The sequence below is a fragment of the Stegodyphus dumicola genome, chromosome X2, assembly GCF_044657685.1.
Source record: "Stegodyphus dumicola isolate Sdum_Otavi_A_Nest chromosome X2, ASM4465768v1".
In the NCBI taxonomy this organism is placed as follows: domain Eukaryota; kingdom Metazoa; phylum Arthropoda; class Arachnida; order Araneae; family Eresidae; genus Stegodyphus; species Stegodyphus dumicola.
In genome coordinates, this window is record NC_140781.1 from 38885659 (window position 1) to 38910227 (window position 24569).

A 24569-nucleotide genomic window follows, 5' to 3' on the forward strand; every position below is an offset into this window, starting at 1 on the left:
GCTTAAAGCTCATGCCAATAACAGACGCAGTCTTGTAGTCTTTGCCACGATAAAATTCGTGCGCTTGTTCTGCTAAGTAAGACAAGTGACATTAGAAACAACATAGTCGAGCGGACGAACGCGGTGAGTATTAATAACTTGAACTCGTAACTAATAGCTCATGATTTTCCTCATATCTTGGTGAATGGGTTAGCTACATAGCAGCAGTCTTCAGGATTTTCTCCATGCATAACCGCAGGGTATCACAACCGTCGGAGGTTTCAAGTAAATAGCTTTCTGCTGCACTTGTGACATTGGGTATTTGGAAGCTATTGTTTACATTATATTTCGCATTTGTTTTGCAGGCATGTATTTATATTCCTTTCAGATTCTTTCTACCTGATAATAAAATTATCATATCATAATTACATGTATTTGACATTGGAAATCTTCACAAGAAATCCATGATGTGTAACTATTAATTAATTATTTTATAGAGGAAACTGGACTACAAAAAAATTCAACCTTCTTGCCCTAACTGCGGCAAAGTCAGTGATACAACAGAAAGTGCTCCTGTAAGCCCACTGGTCCATACTAGATCCCCTTTTTCAAATGCGATACCAATGTGCACTAATGAATTCTGCTACCGGGGCCTTCAAACAGCGAAACAGTAAAATTGCAAAGCACTGGTAGTTCGACCGAGGTTTAAATCCTGTCGAATGAGCTAGAGGTATAGGAGTGTCTTGATTTTCCTCATGTGCGAGTCGGTTTCCCCTAAAACGTTCTTCACTGAGGCATCTATTAACACTTTGCGGCACAGTGTGTCCGGTCTGGACACACCTAAAAATTTCTTTCTGTACGCACAGAAAAATTGAATGAGAAAGGATTTATAGGTTACTCTGAACCTTCTTTATTTATAGTAGATGGCAGCTCAACACAAACCAGTCCATATATTTTAGCCATTTTTAGTTTTTTAAGACCCTCATTTTTCAAAGTTTTAGTTTGTAAAGTGGTTTCATATTGATTACATTCAAAAAATAAAATTAAAAATTTTACGTTTTATGGAACTGCAAAACTCTGAGAAGTGTTTTTGCACAATTCGCCTGAAAAATGAATTTAACGCTGTATGTTAAGCGCAGTAGTAACACTTGCCAATGTGAGCGGAGGCTAAATCCATTGTATCATAGCGTAACGTAACCTTACGGTCCAAAACGCGTAGAAAGACTTTGCTAGGGACGTTTCTATCAGTGTTCTGCCGTCAGTGGACTAGAGGGACTAGGCTAATTCCGTAAGATTTTAGGCAATAACACTTTCGAGTAATACTTATTTAACATTCGAAAACGTTAAAAGGAACATTACGAAGGACTAGCTAGCTTTCACACCTGTTCACATAGCCCCTTTAAACATCCTCTTAAGTATTAGCGGTAGGTCTTAAGAAATTTTTAACCTTTTATGACTCTTATAAGCGAAATTTATTATAACTTTTAGTCGCGATATTTTAATTAGTGTTCATGAAAGTGTTCCTGTGATATGTGAAATAATTCGAAATAAAATATATCGACGTAGTAATTCTGAGCTGAAATTTTGAGAGGGAAGCGGAATAAGGATCGAACCCACACAAGTGATCGCCAAACCAGCGGTCGAGTGGTAAAGTCGCTGAACTCTGGTAGTTCGATCCGAGGTTCGAATCCCGGCGAACGGGATGGCTGCATGGGCATTTTCGTGGTTTTCGTTAAAGTCCTTCAAGAATGCATCCCTTCCCTTAGGCAGATAGCTCTCGAGTGCGTTACCACAATCAAATAAACCAACCAACCCAAACAAGAGATCATTACATCAGTTAAATCGTTTTATGATAACTCGCTGATCCGTTATCAGCATCACAGTCCTGTGGTCTGGGTGACCTGTCCATTATATGCTTTGAGATATTATATTTTGAAAGAAATAGGAAATAATCGCGAAAGATAGGCGATAACGATAGATAACGATCCCCCTTGTATGTTTTCATTTGTACAAACTTGAAACATTATTAAATACAGTTGCGAAATGATTAACGATGCGTAAATTGAGAAGAGTCTGTTTACTGGTCTTGTGTTCTTTTTCCAATAAACTTTTCTTTAATTAATTATGTATTTTTATGACATCCATCAAGTTACAAATTATTTATTTATTACAGCATGATGGCATTGCTTTCTCTACCTCATATGAGCTTAGAAAATTTACTGGAACATATATGCATTATTGTACTCATTAGTCATTGCATTCAAAATACTGTAAACCCTATAGTGGCGACCACGTCTGTAAGGTGATCACCTCTGAAAGAGACCAATATTTCTGGGAACATAAATATAGGTACTATTTCACCTCTTCAAGATGATCACCTTCACTTAAAACCGTAGTCTTCGGAATCGTAGTTGGGAAAGAGAATGAAACTTTTCTTCTTACCTACTCTCCTTTGATACATTTTGTTCACATTACGAAATTTCGCTGTCTGTAGCACTTTGTTATTGAACGCCATTAATAATAAGCATTGTACCATTAATAATAAGCATATCATAATGCTTATTATTAAGTTGTACCATTAATAATAAGCATTATGATTTCTGTTTGTTGTGGATTAGCATGAAATAGAAGTATGCGTAGTAAAGAGTGAAGCACAAAAGTGTCTCTTGCTAGCATTTTTTCCCCCGTGGAGAACAAAAGGAGTTGCGCGAATGTCACTTTTCAGCAACAGGTTATAACAATAATAGGTTTGCTACGCAAAAAGGGCATTCATCTTCATCTTTCCTGCTTAGCGTTCCATTTTCGTTGATTATCTGCAATCGCAAAAAAGACTTTCAATGCCGCGAACTTCAGGTGCTCGATCTGGAATAACCGGTAAATGTTGTGGAATTCGGTCGCAACCCTATAAGAGTAGAAGACTAAGAGAAATGTTTAGAACAATATTAATTTTACTAAGAACCAAGTTAGCTGATTCATAATCAACCCTTTCAGCAAGATGTTCGAACCTCATAGTAGAGGGTCGAGAGTAATTCAGCTAAAAATTTTTTTTATCTAGAGCAATGTTTCTTCAATTTCTTTGGGTCATAGTTCTCTTATTTGAACTTTCCTTTTGGAAATGTTCTTACCCATTCTGCATGTGCGCATATGTGTTATATATATATATATATATATATATATATATATATATATATATTATATATGTATATGTAATATATTCAAACTCAGGAGCAGAAACAAACTTAGAAGTAATGACGAGCAGGAATTTGGATTGCGTAGAAGTGTTGATCCATTATAATGACTATTAAATCGGAGGGGAATGCATATTAAATCTTCAGTGTTATTTTCGGCACATGTTGCGGCTACACACAAGTCGGCACAATAAATGTGCCTGTTCCAAAAGGCTTACATTTTTGATAATTTTGTAGCAAGAAAGCAGATCAGACAGACAGCAGTGTAGCTAGGGCAAAGCGTGGAAAGCAAGTGTGTAATGTTCACAATGAAATCTCAAGTCAGACTGAGTTAGTTTTGGTTTTCAAAGCATTCTGATTGGATGGTTAATATTGCTGTAAAATTATTATTGGCTGTTAAGAGTGTTAGTTGCGTTTACGTCATCAGAATTATGTAAGACTCATATGACATAGAATAGTCCCGAAATGACGTAGTGCAGAAAGAGGTTACTATTTTTAGAAAGAGGAGGGAAATTTACATTGTTAATTTAATAAGATTCTTTATTTTTCTTACACACACACACACACACACACACACACACACATATATATATATATATAAAATATAATACGATGTAATTAAATTTATTAATGCAATTACACTAAAATTATCATCTCATATAACTTTTATTATTCTTGTGTAAAGCGGTACCAGTACAAATAATTTGTAACATTACTTTATTTTTAATAATAATTACATTTAAATTCAGTCATACAAAAATGATAATAATGCAGTGTAATATAATAAGTACTATTAGTTTTAGGATAGGAACCGTAAAATTCAAATACATGGTGAATTTGATGGACAATCAATAGCTTTACAATATAACAATTAAGATTTGTTAGTTAGGAGTCTTAAATCGCCATTTTAAGCAGTTTGGAGTTAAGTTCATGTATTTAGTAAGAAACTAATATATAGAATTTAAAACTTTTTTCTGCTAATATGGCGCTACGAATGAAACTTTTATTAGGGACATGTCTAAAGCGTAATGTTATTTTGTATAAAATATGTTCAAGCTGCTGCATTAATCATGTTTAATCATATGATTAATGTTTATAAAATTAGTGCCATTACTACTTTCTTCTTGAAAACTTAAATCCTTCTGAGTTCCTCCTTATTTTTAACGTTCCTTTGGGTAACAGAAACGCCTTCAAGAGGGTTGTATGTCCTTCTTTAAGAAATATTATTTTAAGGATATGCTATAGACTACTTATTTATTTCTTAGAAATGAAATCGTTTATTTCATAAGATTTAAATCTTTCATTTTTTGTCTACTTATTGATATCGCGCATATCAAAGGAAGTTTCGGTAAATGATAATGTATGGCGCAATTTTCATCACTGATTAGACATATACACTTAACAGTTTGATACAGAATTTATATTGCGTCACAGAATTGTTCCTTCGTTTAGCTAAAGTGTTTTTCCCTTATGTTTTCGTACTGAATAATCATATAACTTTAATATGTTTTCTCGCATTTTAAATATATATGAAGTGTGTTTATTATAACTGTGTTAATTATTTCTGTTTTGTCTTCTTAAATATGATCATTATCACTTTAAACGATCAAGAAAATAAGTCCTTGTTTCGTAATTTTTGTATTTAAAGCAGGATGGATGTGTGCTTTGTTATAAGTGATTACTTATTCCTTTTTACAGGATTTGATTCCTATTCTGACAAATGGAAAAGATGCGAAGGTTCTCTCTACTGCAACCAGGTTAGTTTTATGGAGTTTCTTAAAAGTAATTTTAGATTGATAAAGCTATTATGTATGTCCAGGAGGCTGCGTAGCTTATGTCTGTTATAAAGTTGCTTTTGATAAACTTGCATGCATTTATCATGAGCAGTACTCTAAATCTGTATTTAGTTATTTAGTTTTCGTATGTTTTTTCCATGTGTAAAACTTAAACTACAAGCTGTACGAAATGATATTTAGTTTCGAGGAACGACTTAAAAATTTTACTTAAATATTGCAACCAAATTTATTTATATTGTTAACCGTTGTGATAATTTTCTTATCATCGTAGAACTTATTCAGCTTCATTTGCATAAATAAGGACATACTGAATAATTTTAATACAAAGGGGGGATTTATATTTTTTTCGGAACAGCTGTAATTCAGTAAATTTTAAAAAAATCACAAAAACAAACAAAAAGTAAAAAGAAGGAAAGTAGTTTTTCTTATATTTGTATTTTATATATTCTTTTTTGTATATTCCTACTGCTTCTTTAGTGCTTCTTTCAGCTCTTTCTTTAGTTGGTGGATTGTGTTGAGCTTATTTTATTCATTAGTTTTTTAGCGTTGTATAATTTTGAGGTATAGAGTTGGTAACATTTTCCCTGTTAGATATTTTTTTAATTTTAACATAAAGAATGCACTTCTAGCTTGGTTATAGTACGAAATCAAAATTATTAGTCATTGTTTATTTCATATCATTACCATTTTTAGGAATATTCACTCGTGTATTTTTTTAAGCTTTTAAATTGTCATTTAATTCTGTGATAAAGTTTAAAATTGCGAAGTATGGAAAGAGTCTGCATTTTATTAATGATTTGGTATGGTTTATTTGATTATGGCAAAACACTAGAGGGCTATCTGCCTAAGGGAAGGGACGCCTTTGTGAGGGACTTTCGAAGGGAAACTAGCTCGTATACACGTTACACACGAGAAAAACTACGAAAACGTGCATACAGCAAATCCGTTCGCCGGGATTTCGAACCCCGGTAAAGTGTTCAGCGACTTTACCGCTTGGACGCTAATGGGACATTTTATTAATGATGAGGTAATTGCTGTTTACAACAATATCTTCAGTACACCATTTCTGAAGTTTTCAGTAATTTTTGGTCGGCTTTGAATTTTATATTATGAGTTTTACAGCTAAAACAGTTTCATTCTTTTCTTTGAAAAAGGAATGATAGTCTCTCAAGTTACAATTCTGATATGATTATCATTTCAATGAGTATCTTATTTTTTATTCATGATGATGTTTCGTGCACGATAAAAAATGTAGTTGAGCAATTTCCATCTCTTATGTAGTTGGTGTTTAAATAAATGAAAATATAAATATTTTTGGAAGATCATTATCTTTTAACTTTTGGACTGTGATAACAAAATGCAAAATGATGCTTTGACTCATATTCATTGTATAACTCAGTTAGCATATAAATTATGTTAAAATTGTAGAATATCTAGCTGCATTCTGTCTGCAGTACTTTTCTCTCTCTCTTTTTTTTAAGGGATCTTTGGAACATATTAATGCATTAAGCTTTAAACATGAAATCGTCCAGGAAATGATTGTCATGAAACATCCTGTTTCGTAGTTTTTGCTCAATAATTTGAGATCGTTTTTATTGTTTCTTCCTGCTATGTGATTTCAAGATCATGTGGCTTCTAAGCTACGAAAACATCTACAAAATCAAAGTAACTAAACCGTTTAAAATCGCTCTTTACGCATTTTTTTTTTGTCATTTACAATACTATGTAATTAAAAGTACCTTGTTTTGTGCCACGTTGGTTTATTGATCATAACACACATTCTATTTATTTAGTTGACAATTATGTACGATGAGCATCGTAAGTATCACAGTTTCGGTAGAGAATTTAAAAATATAAAACTTTTCCTAACAAATTACACACGGCATTTCAGCTCTTACATTAAAACGATAGCTTACAGTGTTTTGTTTCTTGATAGATATCTTGCTTTTTTTAAAATAAAACTTATAAACGTGTAATTAAGATTCTTTTGCGAAAATGAATTGCTGCTTTTAAACAGCTGCATCAGCAAATAGTTTAAGGTTAAGTAAGGTTAAAGTGTTGGAGCTATTGTTAGACCTAGAAGATGTCCAAAAATTAGTCAGTATTGTACATATCAAGTAATAGGGTGTGCCCTAGATATGTGTGTAGAATGCCTCAGCATAATTTGCTAATATTATAAGATAAATAAATTATGTTTGTAAGTAGAAAATACTAAAAGTTGTGCATGAAAAGTTTGTAATGAAATAAATACTTTCAAAAGAGACAATATTAAAATGCATAGATATTGATAAATTATGCTTTTATAAATGCAAGTTATAGAAGTGATTATGTTGGCAAATAAGCATAAGGAAAAAGAAAGCAGTTAATCGGACAAACTAAGGCATTGGCCAATAAATGTAGACAGAAGTCATTCACTGTCATGGACACGTTAATCATTACTCATGGGTTATGATGCAAAAATATTGTAGACTATAAGAGACTCTGCAGCTTAATATTTAACTATTATTTGCAGTTTAATGTATAAAATGCCAATTAGGGAACGAAAACAAAATTAGCAAAGAAAAAGGCTAATTTTATTTACATTACAAAATTGTTAAAGGCCTCGTCCCAGAGTTTATCATTAATACAGAATAATGTATAGTACTGTTATCCGATCAAAGTGCGTTTACTTTTTAATCTCCATAGTATGTGGATAGTATGTGAGGTAAATTAAATCAGTCAGTCCGAAAAGCAGTCAACTCTAGCCTCTTTCTCTCCCCCCCATTATTTAGATGTAACTGCGATGGAAAAATGTTTTCTTTTAAAAATTATAATTTTTTTTTTGTCTGGTTATTCATTTTTTGATGTATTGCTCTCTTATTCTCTTCCTCCTTTTTTTTTGAGGTGCTTATCTATTTTAAGTACAGAATTATTAATTTTTCACATGCTTTATTTCCCATCATTATCATTATGACCAAAGGATCAGTAGTTTTAATACTCAGCATAAAGTTTAACAGGCGGCATTTTGAAAGTATATTAAAAATTGATTTATATATTATTTCCATTTTAAAAGTAAACGAATGTCTTTAAATTTGGGGAAAAAAATTAGTATTTTATGAAGAAATTTGTTTTCGGATAAACGAAAATGTTATCTGAATCGCAAAACTCAGAAAGAAATAACTGTGCATGTTAATTTAGAAATCAAACAACTGTTCATGTGTTATTCAATATTAAAAAAATTCAGCCTTGTCTCTTCCCCCCTCCAAAAGCCCATCAATCTAAATAAGTCCCAATGGATGAACATGCTGCAAATTGTTTTCGTAGTTTTCCTTACGTGTAACATAATGAGCTGTTTTCCTTAGCAAGTTGAACTTTTTCGACCTAAAGAGACAATTTCTGCCTTTCCGATTTTCATTCTCAAATTACATTATTGAGTTCTTTTTATTTTAATGCTTTTATTTTATTTTTTTCAGATTAGTATTTTATAATTTTTTCCCCATTTGTAGTACTATTGTAGGTTTGTTTATTTAATTTGTTATTACAATAACATACTTGTATAAACCTTGTGGATCACGAGGAGTTAAAATGAAGTTAACAAAAAAAAAAAAAAAAAAAAAGTCCTTTCCTTTAACCAGGTAATTCTTGTGTTATTTGCCTTAATCAATTTAGAAACCAGCCATCTCTTGTAAAGTTAATTTTTATAAAGGTGTCTAGCTTTTAGACTAATTAACTCGTCTGAAGTGAAACTGACAATAAAATTTAAAAAAATGTATTTCTGTTACGACAAGAGCAATTAAAAAAAATCTGATGTGTAAACCACATGACTTCCTTGTACGGAAAATTAAATTATACGCATTTTTTCTTGCATTTTATTTAAACTTATTAGATTGAATTAAACCTACTTCGCCGGCAGCGCATAAACCACAATAGAATAAATGCATTCTTTGAAATTCACTTTGTTTACCATAGCGACACTCTGGCGCTAGGTTTACTTAACAGTATTACATTTTATTCATATTATAACTCAGAATGCACAAAATGTATATCATTTAAAGAATTATCTAATCGTTGCCACATGTTCTATTCAAATACTATAATAAAGCTCGAACTATGTATAAAAGAAATTAAGTAAACAAAACAAAAAAGAAACAGTTTTTCACAGACGATTGAGTATTTCTCATTTAATTAATTCAGTTCTCACTTCGCGAGATGGCAAAAATACATAAAAACTCAAAATATCTGTATTAAAAATTACGAAGTAAATCTCAAACGCTTATTTCCTCGAAAAAATTCCAGAAAGAATTAAGCATGATTTAATTGGCAATAATAAATGAATGCGTTATCTTTGTTGTTGCGAAGCTAAGTTTCTCTAGATTGGCAACAAATCCACTAGTCTCCTGTTTCAAATGTAAACATCAATGGCCGCCATTATAAACAGGCTTAGCGGCAATTAAACAACTTTAAAATTGCTGATAATTCTAAAAATATTGCACGCAGATTTACTAAAGGCATAAAATCCTTAACCGGAAGATAAAAACAACATAATTCAATCATTTTTAAAGCAAAAAATGTACAATTTACAAACATATAAGAGTAAAGAAACTGAGATTACTGAGCCGGGTAATAGAGTGGATATATATATAAATATATTTATATACGTTTGGTGCGGCCGATTGCAACCAAAATACGAGGTGCACATCTACACGTTATAGCAGTCCTATATGCAAAATTTCAACGTTCTGAGGCTACTCTGTTTTGAGTTATGCGAGATACGTACGTACGCACGAACGTACGTTCGTAGAGACGCCACGAAAAATTCTCTTCAGAATTAATTTTAAAGCAGTTTTATAATTTTTTTTGAAGGAAAAGAGTATTTTATTCTGTCGTTACGTACAGATATCACGCAAAAACATCGTTAAATTGCATTCGATAGCGGTTAAAATGGATATTTTCGTTGAAATATGCTGCCTGAGACTTTTCGCGATTACAATACTTCCTTTTTACTTCGTACAAGGAAGTAAAAAGGAGACTGCTTGAGAATATTCTGTGCGTATTCCTTTTATCTTAATTAACTGTTTTCGTCATTTCACACTTTTTCGTCCCTCCCTCCGGTTTATGTAGAATACGGATATCGCTGTATTGTAAAATTCCATGAAACCTATATATAATCAGCCGAAAAAGTTCTGTCACATGTTTTAGCGCATGACTTTACGCCTGAGAAAACATTATTAGATGGTAAGACTTATCGAATAAGTACGCGGTCACATTGTTAGCGTATTTTTGCTGATCTCTGGAAATCGTTGACAGGTTATAAGTAGATTCCCTTTTTTTTGGGGGGGGAATGATTTGAATAACTGTTAAAGCTATACCGTGATTTCTTGCATACATTGAGGGGAAAAAAATTCTCGTTTCAAAAGCGCGAAAATGCCAACAGGTATTTTGCGGTTTTTCATCTGTTATATCATAGGGTGTTCAATCTTTCAGAGCTTCTGGATCTCGTGTCTCAGCGAAGATATACTGAAGGCTTTAGCGCCGGACAAAATTATTCCAAGGACTACATACAAAACTGAATTCTTTTTAACTGTTACTTTATAATACATGTTATTCTTGCATCTCATGAAATTATATTCACTTTTTAACCGAAATTATATTTATTTGGAAAAAAAATTCTAAACATAACATCTTTTAGTAATCTGTATGAATTTCTAAAGGTAACAGCAGCTCAGCAACGGCCATCAGGAACATTTTTACTGTATATGGAAGCGTGTTACATATCCTCCTGAAGTGTCAACGATGTTTTGATAAATTCCTGTTGTGGAATTTTGATCTCACATATATCTGTCATTCGGAGATACCAGTTGAGCTGGTATCTCCGACTGCTGCTTTTAGTTGTTAAACGACTTACTGCTTTTAGTTGTTGAAAAAGATCCTCAGCCGAATGTCGTTGAATTAGACGATGCAAGATTACTTAAAGAAGATTGGGAATGTCTTTAGATATGGAGTTTCGGTACCACATGGATTGTCATGTACGTAACGTATTCGGAAACTAAGTACCGTTCCATTCTAGCGCCGTCGCAGCGCTGTGGTAGGCGTCCCGCGCATGCGCACTAGTCTTTCTTGTTCACTGACTTTCAATTGTCGCTATTTTGGTTGCTCTATGTTGTGTTTTCAGTTTGCTGTGCACATTCAAAATGTTTAAGACAATTAGTTCTCCCGCTGACTGTGAGATTCGTGCCGTGATTAAATTTTTGAAAGCGAGGAATTTTAAACCGGCCGAAATTTATCGTCAAGTGACAGAAGTTTACGGTGAATACGCGATAAGTGATGGAATGGGGAGAAAGTGGGTAAGAATGTTTAATGCAGATCGAACAAATGCCCACGCCGAGGCTCGGAGTGGTCGGCGTTCTGTTATCACCGATGATTTGGTAAGGAAAGTTGATGAAGCAATTCATGAGAACAGACGCTTCACAATGACAACTCTTTCAGAGGCATTTCCACAAATTTCACGTACTGTTTTGTTCGAAATTGTGTCTGACCGCTTGAATTATCACAAACTGTGGTCCCGATGGGTTCCAAAAATGCTCACTGATGTTCACAAAACAAAGCAACTTGGTAGTGCCCTGACATTTCTCACGTGGTACAGTGATGAGGGAGAAAACCTTTTAAACCAAATTGTGACAGGTGATGAAACTTGGGTGTGTCATTTCACACCAGAATCGAAACAACAATCGATGGAGTGGAGACACACTCATTCTCCGAAAAAACAAAAGTTCAAAGTGGCAATGTCATCACAAAAAATCATCTGCACTGTCTTCTGGGATAGGAAAGGCGTTTTGCTTACTGAATTTCTTCCCAGAGGTGAAACCATTAATGCGGCACGTTATTGTGAGACTTTAACAAAACTAAGGCGTGCCATTAAAAACAAACGAAGAGGAATGCTCAGTAAAGGAATTGTGTTGCTCCATGACAATGCTCGGCCCTATACTGCTGGTGTCACTCAATCGTTAATTTGACAGTTTTATTGGGAGCAGTTCGATCACCCGCCGTACAGCCCGGACTTGGCGCCGTTCGACTATCACTTGTTCCTGCACATGAAGCGCGAGCTTGGTGGCAAGCGCTTTGGATCTGACGATGACACGAAAAATGCTGTGGAGTCGTGGTTATCGAAACTGGCGGGAAGTTTCTTTGACGATGGTATACAAAAACTGGTCACCCGCTATGGCAAGTGTTTGATCATTGGCGGAAACTATGTTGAAAAATAATTTAAGACATGTATTTTCATGTAAAAATAAAATTGGATTCGAAAAAGATTGTTTTACTATTTTTTTTTTTTTTTTTTTTTGAAAACGGTACTTAGTTTCCGAATACGCCTCGTATTTAATAAGACCCATCTTTTCTTCAGCTGTAATACCTTGCTCAGTAAGCAGCGAAAAGAACCATTTCTTCATCGAGCTGTTCTTTGGACTAGAAATATGGGTTCTGTACATTAGCAATCAAATGCAAACAAGTTTTCACGATGTCAGACGCCTTTTGTAATACAGAACACCCAAAAGGTTTGTTGTGTCTTTGGTGGAATACAACAACCATAATTTACTTCGAAGTAATTTAATTTCGTCAGATTATGATTGCAGTCTTCTGTTGTCAGTAACTTGATTGTCTGGATCAAGCTGTTCGTATCAAATATTTCGCAATGGTCAATAGCAGATGATATCAACAGCAATGTTATCCCATTCATGATTATATCAAACTGCATACGTCGCCGAAAGCCCAATCAAAGAAGATGAGGGTATTAGACTAATAAATTTGTCACATTCATCCCATGTTCAATAAACATTCATCCGACAGATTATAATATGTTACGAGTTATAAAACAATTTCTGTAGCTCCCTCGTTCCGAAATATTGACCAAACGAAAGCAGATCACACGGACATTTGCATATGAACTACCTTTGATATAATAAGGAAGTATTAAGCGACATGGCGAACCGTTATGATGATTCTGTAAGTGATTAAGATTTCAAATATTTTTTAGTTACAACTGTTTTTCGTTTACCATTTCAAAACGGCATTGCCATCTGATACAGCTAATATTTTGTTTTTTGTATTCTTTGTAAGAAAAAAAATGTCTTAAAATATACATAGTTTCGAGATGCCATAAGCAGAGACTATTTTTTAAAGATGCAGAATATTTTTCAGAGGTATATAAAACTTACAAGAATCCCCTTAAATCTTTATATAGCGGATATGATTGCAGCACTAGGCAATCAATTTCTGAATTCTCCGATCGCAGTCTTATTGGGCGAGTTTTTTAAAGTTTACAGGGCTGTATCTACAGAGATCCAGGGTGAGTTAATCTGAATTTGCCAGAGTTTCAATTGAATTCCGTATAATGACCTTCTGTAAAATCCATGATTTAATCCCTTCTATGAAAAAAAAAATAGTTTAATGCTTTTGATTTCAATTACTCATTTTTTATTTATTTACTTTTTTATTACTTTATTTACTTAACATTCATGTTCGCTAAAAGTCATCCAGCAAGTTATCATTTTCAAATGCAGCGTGTTAAATATTCATCTTTTCACTTTATGAGTGTAAAAGGTGGGGCATTAACGGGCTATTACTCTAAAACTGTTTAGTATCTGTGTCTCAGTATTTCGTAGTTATGTTGCCTACGTCCTTCTTCTTCGTTAGTTGTGATTTGGTCCTTTTTGAGCAGTTATTTTCGCGAAAATTATTGTATTTGCATTTGCGGTTGCTTTGTTGATTGATTAGAAGGCCAAAAAATTCACGGGAGTACTGATTATTGCGCAAGTAAGGATTGTACATGATAAGTACGGGATATGATTTCCATGGTTTCTAGGATAAGATCTGACTTCAGCTTATCGGAGAGGAAAAGTATAAAAAACAATTTCAGCATCATTTAAAAATGTTTGACTAAATAAAAATTTCCGAATTAAAGAAATTCGACTTAATGAGATAGGTCAACATTAATTTTTGAGGTCTTTTGTGCATGGGAAACATTCAGATTGGCGTATCGAAAATTTCGAATTGTCGAAGTAATCGAAATTCTTTTGTGGATTCGAAACTTGTTGGAAACACTGCTCATTTTCATATTGTTCTAACATGTGCATATGAATGTAGTAATTGTGGAACTTTTTTAAGCAAAAAATTATTTTTAATTGGAAATAAACCATTTCCTCTAAAAATGTTTCGTCGTTCCACTTTAATTAAAAAATAATCAAGGAAAATTATAGAGGTGTAATAACTTCATTACTATTTTCCAGGATTTGATTTTTCAAATACGAAATGTTATTTCTACCAGTGCTGCCTAACACCGAAAAAAGTTAGTTTTACATCGCTTATGATATTTGATGTCAGGCAAACAAAATAACACTACCATAAGGTGTGCAGTGGAGTTACGAGTTCCCCAAGCATATAAGGTCTAGATGTTGTCCTTTATTATTGGCCTCTTTAGAAAAGCAGCTACCAACCCTCAAAATTGTATGTAATCAACCTCGAATCGTATCGTAGCTTACAGTTTACCCTTTCAGTATGATAGAAAGCATACAGTGATACTTCATATTCGAATCTGTAGATTAAGGTTATACAAACATAACAATATAAGGATAGGCGGGGTTAAGGATAAGGATGTTAAACATAACAACATAAGGATATACAAACTTAAGGCCTTTAACATTGTTTTCGAATTTATATCAGCAGTTATTCCCTGGACGTAGTTTAAATTTTCAAACTTTTTTCCGTTGTCGTTCTTAGTTTTCTTCAAGCATATCTACTTTTATAGGTAATAGTTGCGTTAAAATTTCTTTTAGTTGCAGGAGTATGGTTTTCCATTAACTAAATGTGAAATACAAAGTAACTTTGCAGAGTTTCATCTTGTTTTGTCTAGTGTCAGTTTAGTTGCCGCATTCCAGTTATTTATGTTCTTAATGCAGATTTCGTATTAAAGCTTCTCAGATCGTGCTGGAAAGCTTTAGCCGTTTTCAGTATTTGAATTTTATGCTATTTGAACTCTACCCTCGCTCTCATTTAATTTTTTTGACTTTACAAAAATGAATTGTTAAAAAGTACTGTCATAAGTATTGTGTGTTATCTCTGCCCCCTTAACAAAACTGAATACATATTACACTTAAATTTTAGGTTTTCTTTTGTAGAAGGGCATGATGCATTTTTAATGTTTTTGACTTGTATTTGTAGCTGGTAGTTCTGCCCCCCAGCATATTTCCATATACCTTTCTGGTATATTTATCGATATATATTTCTTCAATATTTACCAATATTTCTAATGTAAAATTTGAATTAAAAGGTCATTGTTATGTAAGTTTTACTAAGTCTACTGTGTATTTATAAAAATCTCCTTTTCTTTTATTTCTAACGTTGGCTTAAACTCTTGGAGGACAAGAGGAATCTTTTAAACCGCTTTTCAGTGTTTTTGACATCAGTACTAGAACTAACTAAATGACGTTCATTGTTTGTATTTATTTAACCTGATTTAAGCTATTGTCATTTAAGCTTTGAATAGTTTATCTATATTGCATTAAGTAAACAAAATCTTTAGACCTTAGTGCTATTCTCATTTTCTTCTCGTTAATAATGAATAATTCTGTTTGAAACGCTTTCATGACAGGCACCTAGTTCGCACTTTGATAGTTCTCGTTTAGTGTGGTATCCGTCAGATAACTAAACTAACTAAATTCAGATATCTGTTTCGGAAATTGTTCATTAGAAACTTTCCTCTCAGAGATAAGCGCTTTGCATTCATTTATTAACATCAGGTTTGCAGATAACTACGCATTTAAGTTAAAAATACGCGCTTCAAAGGCCTTTCGCGAGAAAAATCTCTTTTATGCAGCTGATTCTCACTTCACTGAGAATTCAGATAACTACCAACTAACCAGTTTTAGACATTTTCTTAAAAATGTGCACCGCAAGGGCATTGCTGCCTTACAGAAGAATACTTTGTTTGTTTAATTTTTTGTTCAACATAACCTGCTAGTCAGCTTTAGATTATGCATTCCGTATCCTCCCTTCCCAATTTCTTTTTTACATTTGAATGAAGCTTAGAATTATATGCCTTTTTTTGTGTGGGAGGGAGGGATCTATCTTTTAATTGAACTGATCTCAGAATTTTTGTAATTGAAATCATTTACAGACCCTAAATTCTGGGCAATAGAGGTTTCTGTTTATTTATCTACTTATTTTTAAATGCATGATATGAAGGAATATATTCAATATAACAGTTTTTAAGTAGCTTAATACAAAAGTAGCAGTGCGTATTTGAAGCACATTTAGGAGGTTATGCATTGAAAATTTCCGAAAAGATATCCTTTTATGATTATTTTTGGTAACTGGTGAACTATTCATTTATGTATGTTTTATATACTGGTAAAATATTTTATTAATATAATGTTTGATTTAATTTTATGCAGGAATTACAATATAAAAATATGGTTATATGAGTTACAAATATAGAAATAAAATATGTTAAAAATGAAGAAAAACAAAGTGGAAGCGTTAGTGATAAAAATTAAGGAAAATAAAACCGAAGGTTAAGCAGAGAAAGCTAAGTTTTAAATGAAATAAGTGGGACATTTAGTCGGAACGCCTGGCAGGGAGTAAGCTGAGAACTAGCTGAAATAAATTTTTATAATAGAGCGAAACGGAAATAAAAAGTAGTCAAATAAACTAGTTTCAATTTTTCAATGTCGAAGAAACTAACTCAAATCTCGGTCGTAACATTTAGTTGTAACTCTAAATGTAGGGCAGAGATTTAATAATCGTAATGGAATGAAAGTTCTCATACTATTAATACGAATATTGTTTGATGGCTTCTGAACAGTAGCCAAAAACACAGATCTTTATAATAAAATGTCTGTAAAGTATAATTATGAAAAAATTAACGATAAATCTGGGTCTAGTCAGCTTTACTTTTTAGCCAATGGGCTTGTGATGTTTCTATTTAGGTGCATCCATAAAACTGAATAATATAAATTACCGTGTTGTCGCGAATATGACTTTTTCCTCCTTGACGTAACATTCTAGAAAAAAGTCATAACTGTTTTTATATGCGCAGTAAAAAGTAATAAATAAATATAAATTAAAGTAAAAAAAAATGGGGTTGTTTATCCCTTAATTTTTGCGTTAACAGTAGGTAGGGGGAATCACCTCAAGGCATAATTGTCTAGTCTATTGAATTATCTGTCTCGCAGAATACCTGCAACGTATTAAACTCGAGCATGGGAGACCATCTTATATTCAAGTCCTCCCTTCCCTCTTTTAAAATACTTCAAAAACAGGGCGTCGTCTTACATGTGAGGCCATCTGCTGTTGCGGTCAATACGGTAATTATTTTCCAAATTTTATGTAGCTTATTTGTGTCGGTTATTACTTAAGTAGAACAGATTTTTAAAATAATTTGATTTCAGTAAAAAAATTATATATTTTTATTTATAGAAAATGGACATTGGGATGTTCTAATCTCATTTACATTTTTTAATCTCCGCAGAAATTTGAGATTATAAAGTTTAAAATGCAAAATAATTGCTTAGTAATTAATTTATGATTACTAGAGAATTGTTCTAGATATAGAAATCCTATTAGAAATTAGTTTGAATGATTTCATTAGTGAAAACATAACAGTATATGTGTACTGGATGTGAAAAGGAAAAATATATCCTATGCGGATTGGGGACTGCGTTTACAGAATTCCTCCCCCTTCGCATTAAAGTATATTTCCCTTTAATTAGATGGGATGAAATAAGGAATAAATTAATGAAATTTGAAATGCATTCTGCCGAATAATATTTAAAAGCTTAAATTATGAAGTATCTGTAAGCTTTTGCCAACATGGCTCGCCTTGACCATACAACTAATAGTTTAATTTTGTGGTGTTCTTATAATAATAGGAAAAAAGATTATTTTAATTTTCTTTCTAACCTTCAGGGCAAATCCTTGTCGTTGCAGCTTCGTACAAGGAAAAAATAAGTAGTTTATTCTGTTACGCTGCGGTAATCGCTCAGCATCTTCCTAATGTAAACTCTGCTAACAGGAATAGGTAAATTGGCGTATGCGCGGAATACCAGTGACGTATTTCGGTTTGTCATCCGTAGCTGGCATTGCACGTGTTTCTCGCTCACGTGCCGATATTCTTTCAGAATGAACTGAATGGCCCAGTTTTGTTTTTGCTGTTATTTTATCTCCGTGGTTATCACCGTGGTAGTTACTGGTTTCTTTTCTTTTTTCTTCCCCCCCCCATCTACCTTTCTTTCCTTGAAACGTTTTATGCGGGATGAGATATGTTGCATTAACTAGTAATATTAAATAGATGCGATTTATGTGCCATGATATAACTTACAAGGGGGGAATACATGTTTATTGTTGAAATTGACATTTTGCATAAAAATAATAAGTCTCTAGCTACCTGGAAAAATGCTAGTTAATGTTCGCAACAGAGTTAAAATTGGTTTGTGATCGAGGTGCTAGCCGTAGCTCGTTCAGAGTTGGTCGAGATAATGGCCGTTATAAGGAATTAACTGAGCAATATATGCTGAATGTTGTGAAATTCTAGGAGTCAGTTGTAAGAAAGCTGCGTTCTGATTAAACAACTGTGGCAATGTAGTTTAAAAGCAGAATTTGATATTTATGCGATTTGAAATGATTCTTACTTTCTAAGACTGCCGAAATTTCAGTACAAGAAAACCTCGCTGTGACGTGATTAACCATCGGTTTATTGCACGTAAAGCTAGTAAGTTGAACTATAGAAGCAGTTATAATATAACCGTTAGTTAGCGTAAGCAAATAAATGAAAAAATAAATAAAATAACTAGATTTTTACTATTCGAAAAAAGCAACCTTATTAGTGTGACGTATATTTTGATTAAAACTATAGATTTCGATGACAGTCAGACACAGGTCCCTCTTCATCAGGAGCAAAATTTTGCTCTTGAAGATGATGAATCTTTGACTGCTCAAAGCAAAAAGCATGGTTCTTTCACTCATCTTTTTAGCTAATTATATACCGCTATCCAGAAGTTAAAGGGCAAAACTCTGAAGACATATAAATAAAACATTTGACATGGATGTAGATAATAGGATAATTTATAATGCAACAATTGTACATGTTGCACTTCTGAAAAATTATAGCGTTGTTTTTGGAAAGTTCACATAAATGATGAAAGGACGATAAAAGTGCTTTGTTAAAATAACTGAAAAAATAAATTTTAAATAGAATATGTCAACCCATGAAGGGGATGCAAACTTGAGACTTTGAATCCATATCGTCAGTTAAGTTGTCAAACATTTCATTTGACAAAGGTTTTGGAGAGAGGGACGAGGCAAGTGCTTGTCTGGTAAATGGCCTTGTATCTGTTCAATCAAACGAAAGTGTAAATACGAGCCATTTTCCTTCAAAAAGATCTCCACGAAGTTATCTCTCCCGTTAGATAGACTCTCTGATGTGCTTACGGGAGGGGGTATTTAACCGAGGTCTAATGTCCATTTGGCCAGTCCATTCTCTGTATTCTGTGATCTTCAACATATAAGTTGACTGCAAGCAGACATTATCATCCATTAAAATAAAATTCAGTTAAAAAAATAAAGAGAGAAAATCCCTTCCCATAAAATCAAATATATCTCATGCTCTTTTTCGGAATCAGCTGTAAACCATTTTTTGTAAAAATTCACGTTCAGCATTTTCAACCGCAGACCGTTTCTTATAACATCCCATATGTAAGACTTCGTCGTGCACTGGAACTTTGATAATATTGAAGGTATTTTATTCCATCAAACTTTTATTCGTTTAGACTGTTTGTTTCTGATAGGCGTGAAACAGGCTTTTGCAAATAGAGATCTCCTGCAGTTGCGCGGAGTTTGGGCGAAATCACTGATAAGGTCGTGTTTTCTCTTGTCCATGTTGGTATTTAACTTTGAAACGAGAATTACAAATTTGGGATTGAGAAAAAATTCTTGTTGAAAGCTGTTTAAATTATGTTCATTTTTTATAATTTATTTCAGCTAAAGATAGCCGAAAAAAACAGACTAGATATTTTCTGTAGTTATCCACCAAAAACTGAACCTATGCTGAATATACTTGAAAAATCAAGATTATAACCTGCTTAAAATCTACAGAAATGCCTACAGAATAAAGAGACTTACTTGCTACTTCAAAATCAAGGGAACCATTTGTTATTGTATCTGCAAAATCTTGACAATAATTTATTTGGGGGAAAAGTTTAATTCTTCAAGCCTTTGCTGACGTTTTCATTTATAAATTCAAGAGAATAAATAGCTTAAGTTGGTTGGTTAACTGAATAAAGCAAAGTATACGAGCGCTATCTGAAGAGAAGGATGCTATCGTGGAAGATTTTTTTTAAGGTAAACTAACTTGAATTCACTTGAAAATACCCATTCAGTTATAACCCATGCATCGATTTGGTTAGCTGAGGAGGAAGATCTTAGCTAACCTAAAACACATGTAGTGAATTTGATTATTCTTGCATTTTTAATTTTACTCCTAAATTCTAAAATTGTATTAAAATAAACCAAATTAATAATTTTTTTAAATTTTATTTAAAGTGAACTTTTATTAAAATTACAAAATATAATTTTGGATTATTCATATTTTCGTACTCCAGACCGACTTCTTAGGCGGTTATAATCTGAAACATTAAAACCTGAATAATCCTAGAGAACTGAATCACGTTTCATTCCGCATGACTCATTGAGCAATTAAGGATAAAAAAAGAAAATTAAAATAGAAAATTTAAGAAACTATACGCCATATTTACACATTATATGCAATATAATACAATATTTACACTTGTAAATATATATAAATTCATTTTACCACAATTTTAGTTTAGTGCTTTATTGTCAAATAGTAAATAGGCGGGTGAGGACTGTCGAAATACAAGTTTGTAAAACAGAACCCTAGTTTAGAAACCTTGAACTTAACCAACGCCTAGTTAGAGATGTTGATTTAAATATCTAACTCACGTGATAATCGAGTTGAATTTAAAGCATGTGATATTCGTGTTTCGGAGGCCGTCTGTTTCACTTGTTTATTACCTGAAAATTGTTGAAATTCTTAGTATCTGGAAATTTAAAATAAATGATTGAACTTTCATGTTCTAGATGATTATCGCCATACCGTAACTGCCGTCGATGAGTTTATTCATATTTTCAAAATAATGTAAGAGTTGAATCAATACTCACTGTATTCGAAAATAATTACTAGCTAGCAGAATTGTTATTAATTAGTCGCTAGCCGCTCGGTGATTGTGGTAATGCCTTATGATGCCCTTAGTGCTTGCGTGTATTGTCATTATCTCATTTGCTGTTGCTTGTTTCCATTGGTGTAACTGACGACTTTTCATCATGAAGGTTGACTCTTTGAAATATTTCTCTAGATCGCATTGTTTAAGTAATTTTAAAGCATTCGAGAGTTATTTCCCTAAAAGGAGAGGTTCTTGCGTGGAAGGTTGTTTTAGGGAAGTGTCGTATAATGCGTTGCACATAGTGAAAACACGAAGAGCTCTCATGCAGCAAGCCCATCGCCAGAATTTGAACCTGAATCGAATGTACCACTTTTCAGCGTTCTTACCGCTTGCCAAGTAGTGGATCAGTTAAAAGATGGAATATGCCTTAATGGTTCTTAATGTGTCCCTTTAGAGAGTGCATATATAAAAAATACGATTGCTTTGCTCTATGCGAACAGACAACCTGTAATTAACTTTCCGCAATTTCAGGATTTCAGGATCCCTTAGACTAGTACTTTCGAGAACATTCGAGCATGTTACGTAACCGCTGCTATAAATGAAGAGTTCACACCACTTTTCATGAGACTGCACCCTGCCATCGCTGCCATAAGAACTTGCAGTCGCTTCTTCTTCTCTTTGTTCGAATAGTTATGAAGTTGAAAGCTTAAATTTAACCTTATCGTAACTAACGCTTTTCGAATGGAACATTAAAAACGGAAGAACGTTTTTTGGTTACCTTGTACTTTATAGATTAAATCCTTTTCAACATGCACTTGAAAATTCGCTTTGCACTACCTAAATCACCGCCTTCGTTTTAGAAATGTCCCTATATAGAGTTTTAGTTTTGGAAATGTCCCCATTAATTTTCGCGGTTGTTTGAAGTATCGCTTTAAGGTGGCCCTAATTATTAAAAATATTTATTAATTCAAAGTAGCTACAGATAAAGACAGACTTGTTGCCTTAACATCAAGGGGAAGATTGAGTTTGCATCTCCCTAACCAAGGAATCATAATTAAGTGTATATCCTGACAAAGATAATAATAATGAGGCTTCAATATAAGAATCAGTCAGGACAGAACGTTGTTTAGTCTTCGTTAGTGTCAAGTATGAAAATGCCGATTCGTATAGGTATGTAGATCCGAAACAAAAATAGATATATTCGCTACATTTGGTGATACTGGAATATTTTTCTCGGTTGATATATTTCCAAAATTCTTCTTCCAATTTTCGGGCTTGTAAGATTATGTCAGTTTGTAAAATTAGAATTTATTTTCTAATGTCTTTTGACCAATATGAAATATGTCTGAAATTGTTTAGCTAATACGTCTTACACTTAAATCTTTCTTAAAAGGAAAAGATATGAATTCCACAATTTCTTTAATTTTTCAAAATCCTGGAATCTTATCTCAAAACCTTGAATTACTTTTTGGATTTCCACAACATATTTGTCGATCTTATAATTAATACTTTTATGTTTTTGTAGGTTATTCGCCATATTTGGAAAATGATTCAGATTATTTTGTTGCAGATCTTATATTAGCAAAATAATTTTTTTATATGCGTCTATGCAGCTGATCATATCAATTACTGTTTTATTTTTACCTTGTAATTCTAAATTTAAATGACTTAATACTGAAGTAAAATCGGTAAGAAATGCTAAGTCACTAAGCCAAGTTTCATCATTTAAATTTTCACAGCTTCCATCATGTTCGTGAAGAAAATCTATAATTTCTGGCAATAAATCACAAAATCGCTGCAAAACTCAGGGCTGTAGAGTCGGAGTCAGAGTCATGGAGTCGGGCAGATTTTGGGCTAAAAGGAGTCGGAGCTGGAGTCGCTAAAACAGGTCGACTCCGACTCCAGTTTTCGTTGGACAGTTTGAATTTGAAATGAAATTTCAAATTCAAAATGAAATTTTGGACAGTTTTGGAAAAATGAAATTTTGGACAGTTTGAATTTGAAATGAATTGAAAAAAATTAATGACAAGCTGAGTTATTATTTTTATTTATGGACTGTATACATTAATAAATAGTTATTTTCTATTTTATTGACTTATTAATAAATAAATATAAGGGAGGAGGATGGATGTGATATTTGCCATTAGTGATTAAACTGATTCATTTAGTTACAAATCTCACTGATAAATTTAGGTAAGCACTCTTAAAATTGATGCCTTTCTTAGAAAACGTGCAGGAAAAGGAGCAATTATTGACCAAGCAATGCGATAAGGAAGTACATATTTGATGATAAAAAGGTTTTTAGAACTAAGAACTTTTTTAGATGTAGATAACCTAAAGTTTCACTAACAGAAAGACTGTGGAATGATCTTGCAGAATTGTAAACTCATCTTTCAATACCGTATATAGCCACAAAAAAGCTGCAATCTGAAGAATTGACAGGAGGCGAGAATAGGATGTTTGTTCTTTCTGAAATGGGGGGTTTATTGCAGAAGGAATCATTTCTTCAATGAAGAAAAGAGAAACTAGTTTGCTAGGCAGTGATATCTTGCTGGGTTGAATACATGGAGATCCGAAACACCGAATTTTCTTGGATGGCGAACAAATTAAAAAGGCAAAGAAAGTCATTTATGAACTTTATTAAGAATGAAATTCTTCTCAGAACAATTGGAGAATTAGAATCAGGACAGTAAAACTGCAGACATTGCAATTGAGTCTCTATCATCCTTTCCCACTGATGAATTAGATTTTGAGAAATGTTTTTGTATAATACTGAAAAGGCTAAGACAAAGCGAATGAAAATAAAAAACAAGAGCCTTTAGATATAAAAATGAAAAAAATGCAAACAAGATTTCTACATAGCCTTTGAAGAAATAGAGGAATACGATTTCTCTTGCAAGACACCTCTTTTAGAACTTAAAAATCTGTTCTGAAAAGTTAAAAGAAGTAGCCCTAACAGTAACAGCTCTTCCTCCTACTCAAGTTAGTGTGGAAAGACTCTTCTCAGCTCTGAAGTTTATCAAAAAATAAGCTGTAACCCATGTGTATATGTTTACACACACACACACACACACACACATATATATATGTGAAGGAGTCGGAGTCACATTAAAATTCCAGGAGTCGGAGTCGGTCATTTTTCCTACCGACTCCACAGCCCTGGCAAAAATTTACCTCTGCGTAGCCATCTGACATTGGTATGTAGTAATAATTCAGGTTGGCATTCATCGAGCTGCAGTTGGAAGAGACGCCGTTTGAGGGAACTTCCTCGAATTGAATTAACAATTTTAAATGCTATGTCCATTACCTCTTTTGTGTTTAGTCTCTTGCTAGTTAACACTTCCTGGTGAAGTATGCAGTGATAGCTTATAAAGGCAGTAAATTCATCTTCCTTT

General features: G+C 33.1%; 1 protein-coding gene across 5 annotated transcripts in view; it reads left to right on the forward strand.

Annotated features, from left to right (window-relative positions):
- Positions 1-24569, forward strand: part of tim (timeless) — a 163480-nt gene that overhangs the window by 37586 nt on the left and 101325 nt on the right. For all 5 annotated transcript variants that reach the window (XR_004757809.2, XM_035356774.2, XM_085809428.1 and 2 more), the window contains one exon: positions 4866-4924. Coding sequence is in view for 4 of the 5 variants with exons in the window: in XM_035356774.2 (XP_035212665.1) it covers positions 4866-4924 (59 nt within the window). In the remaining variant the exon portion in view is untranslated. The remainder of the gene's footprint in view (positions 1-4865; positions 4925-24569) is intronic.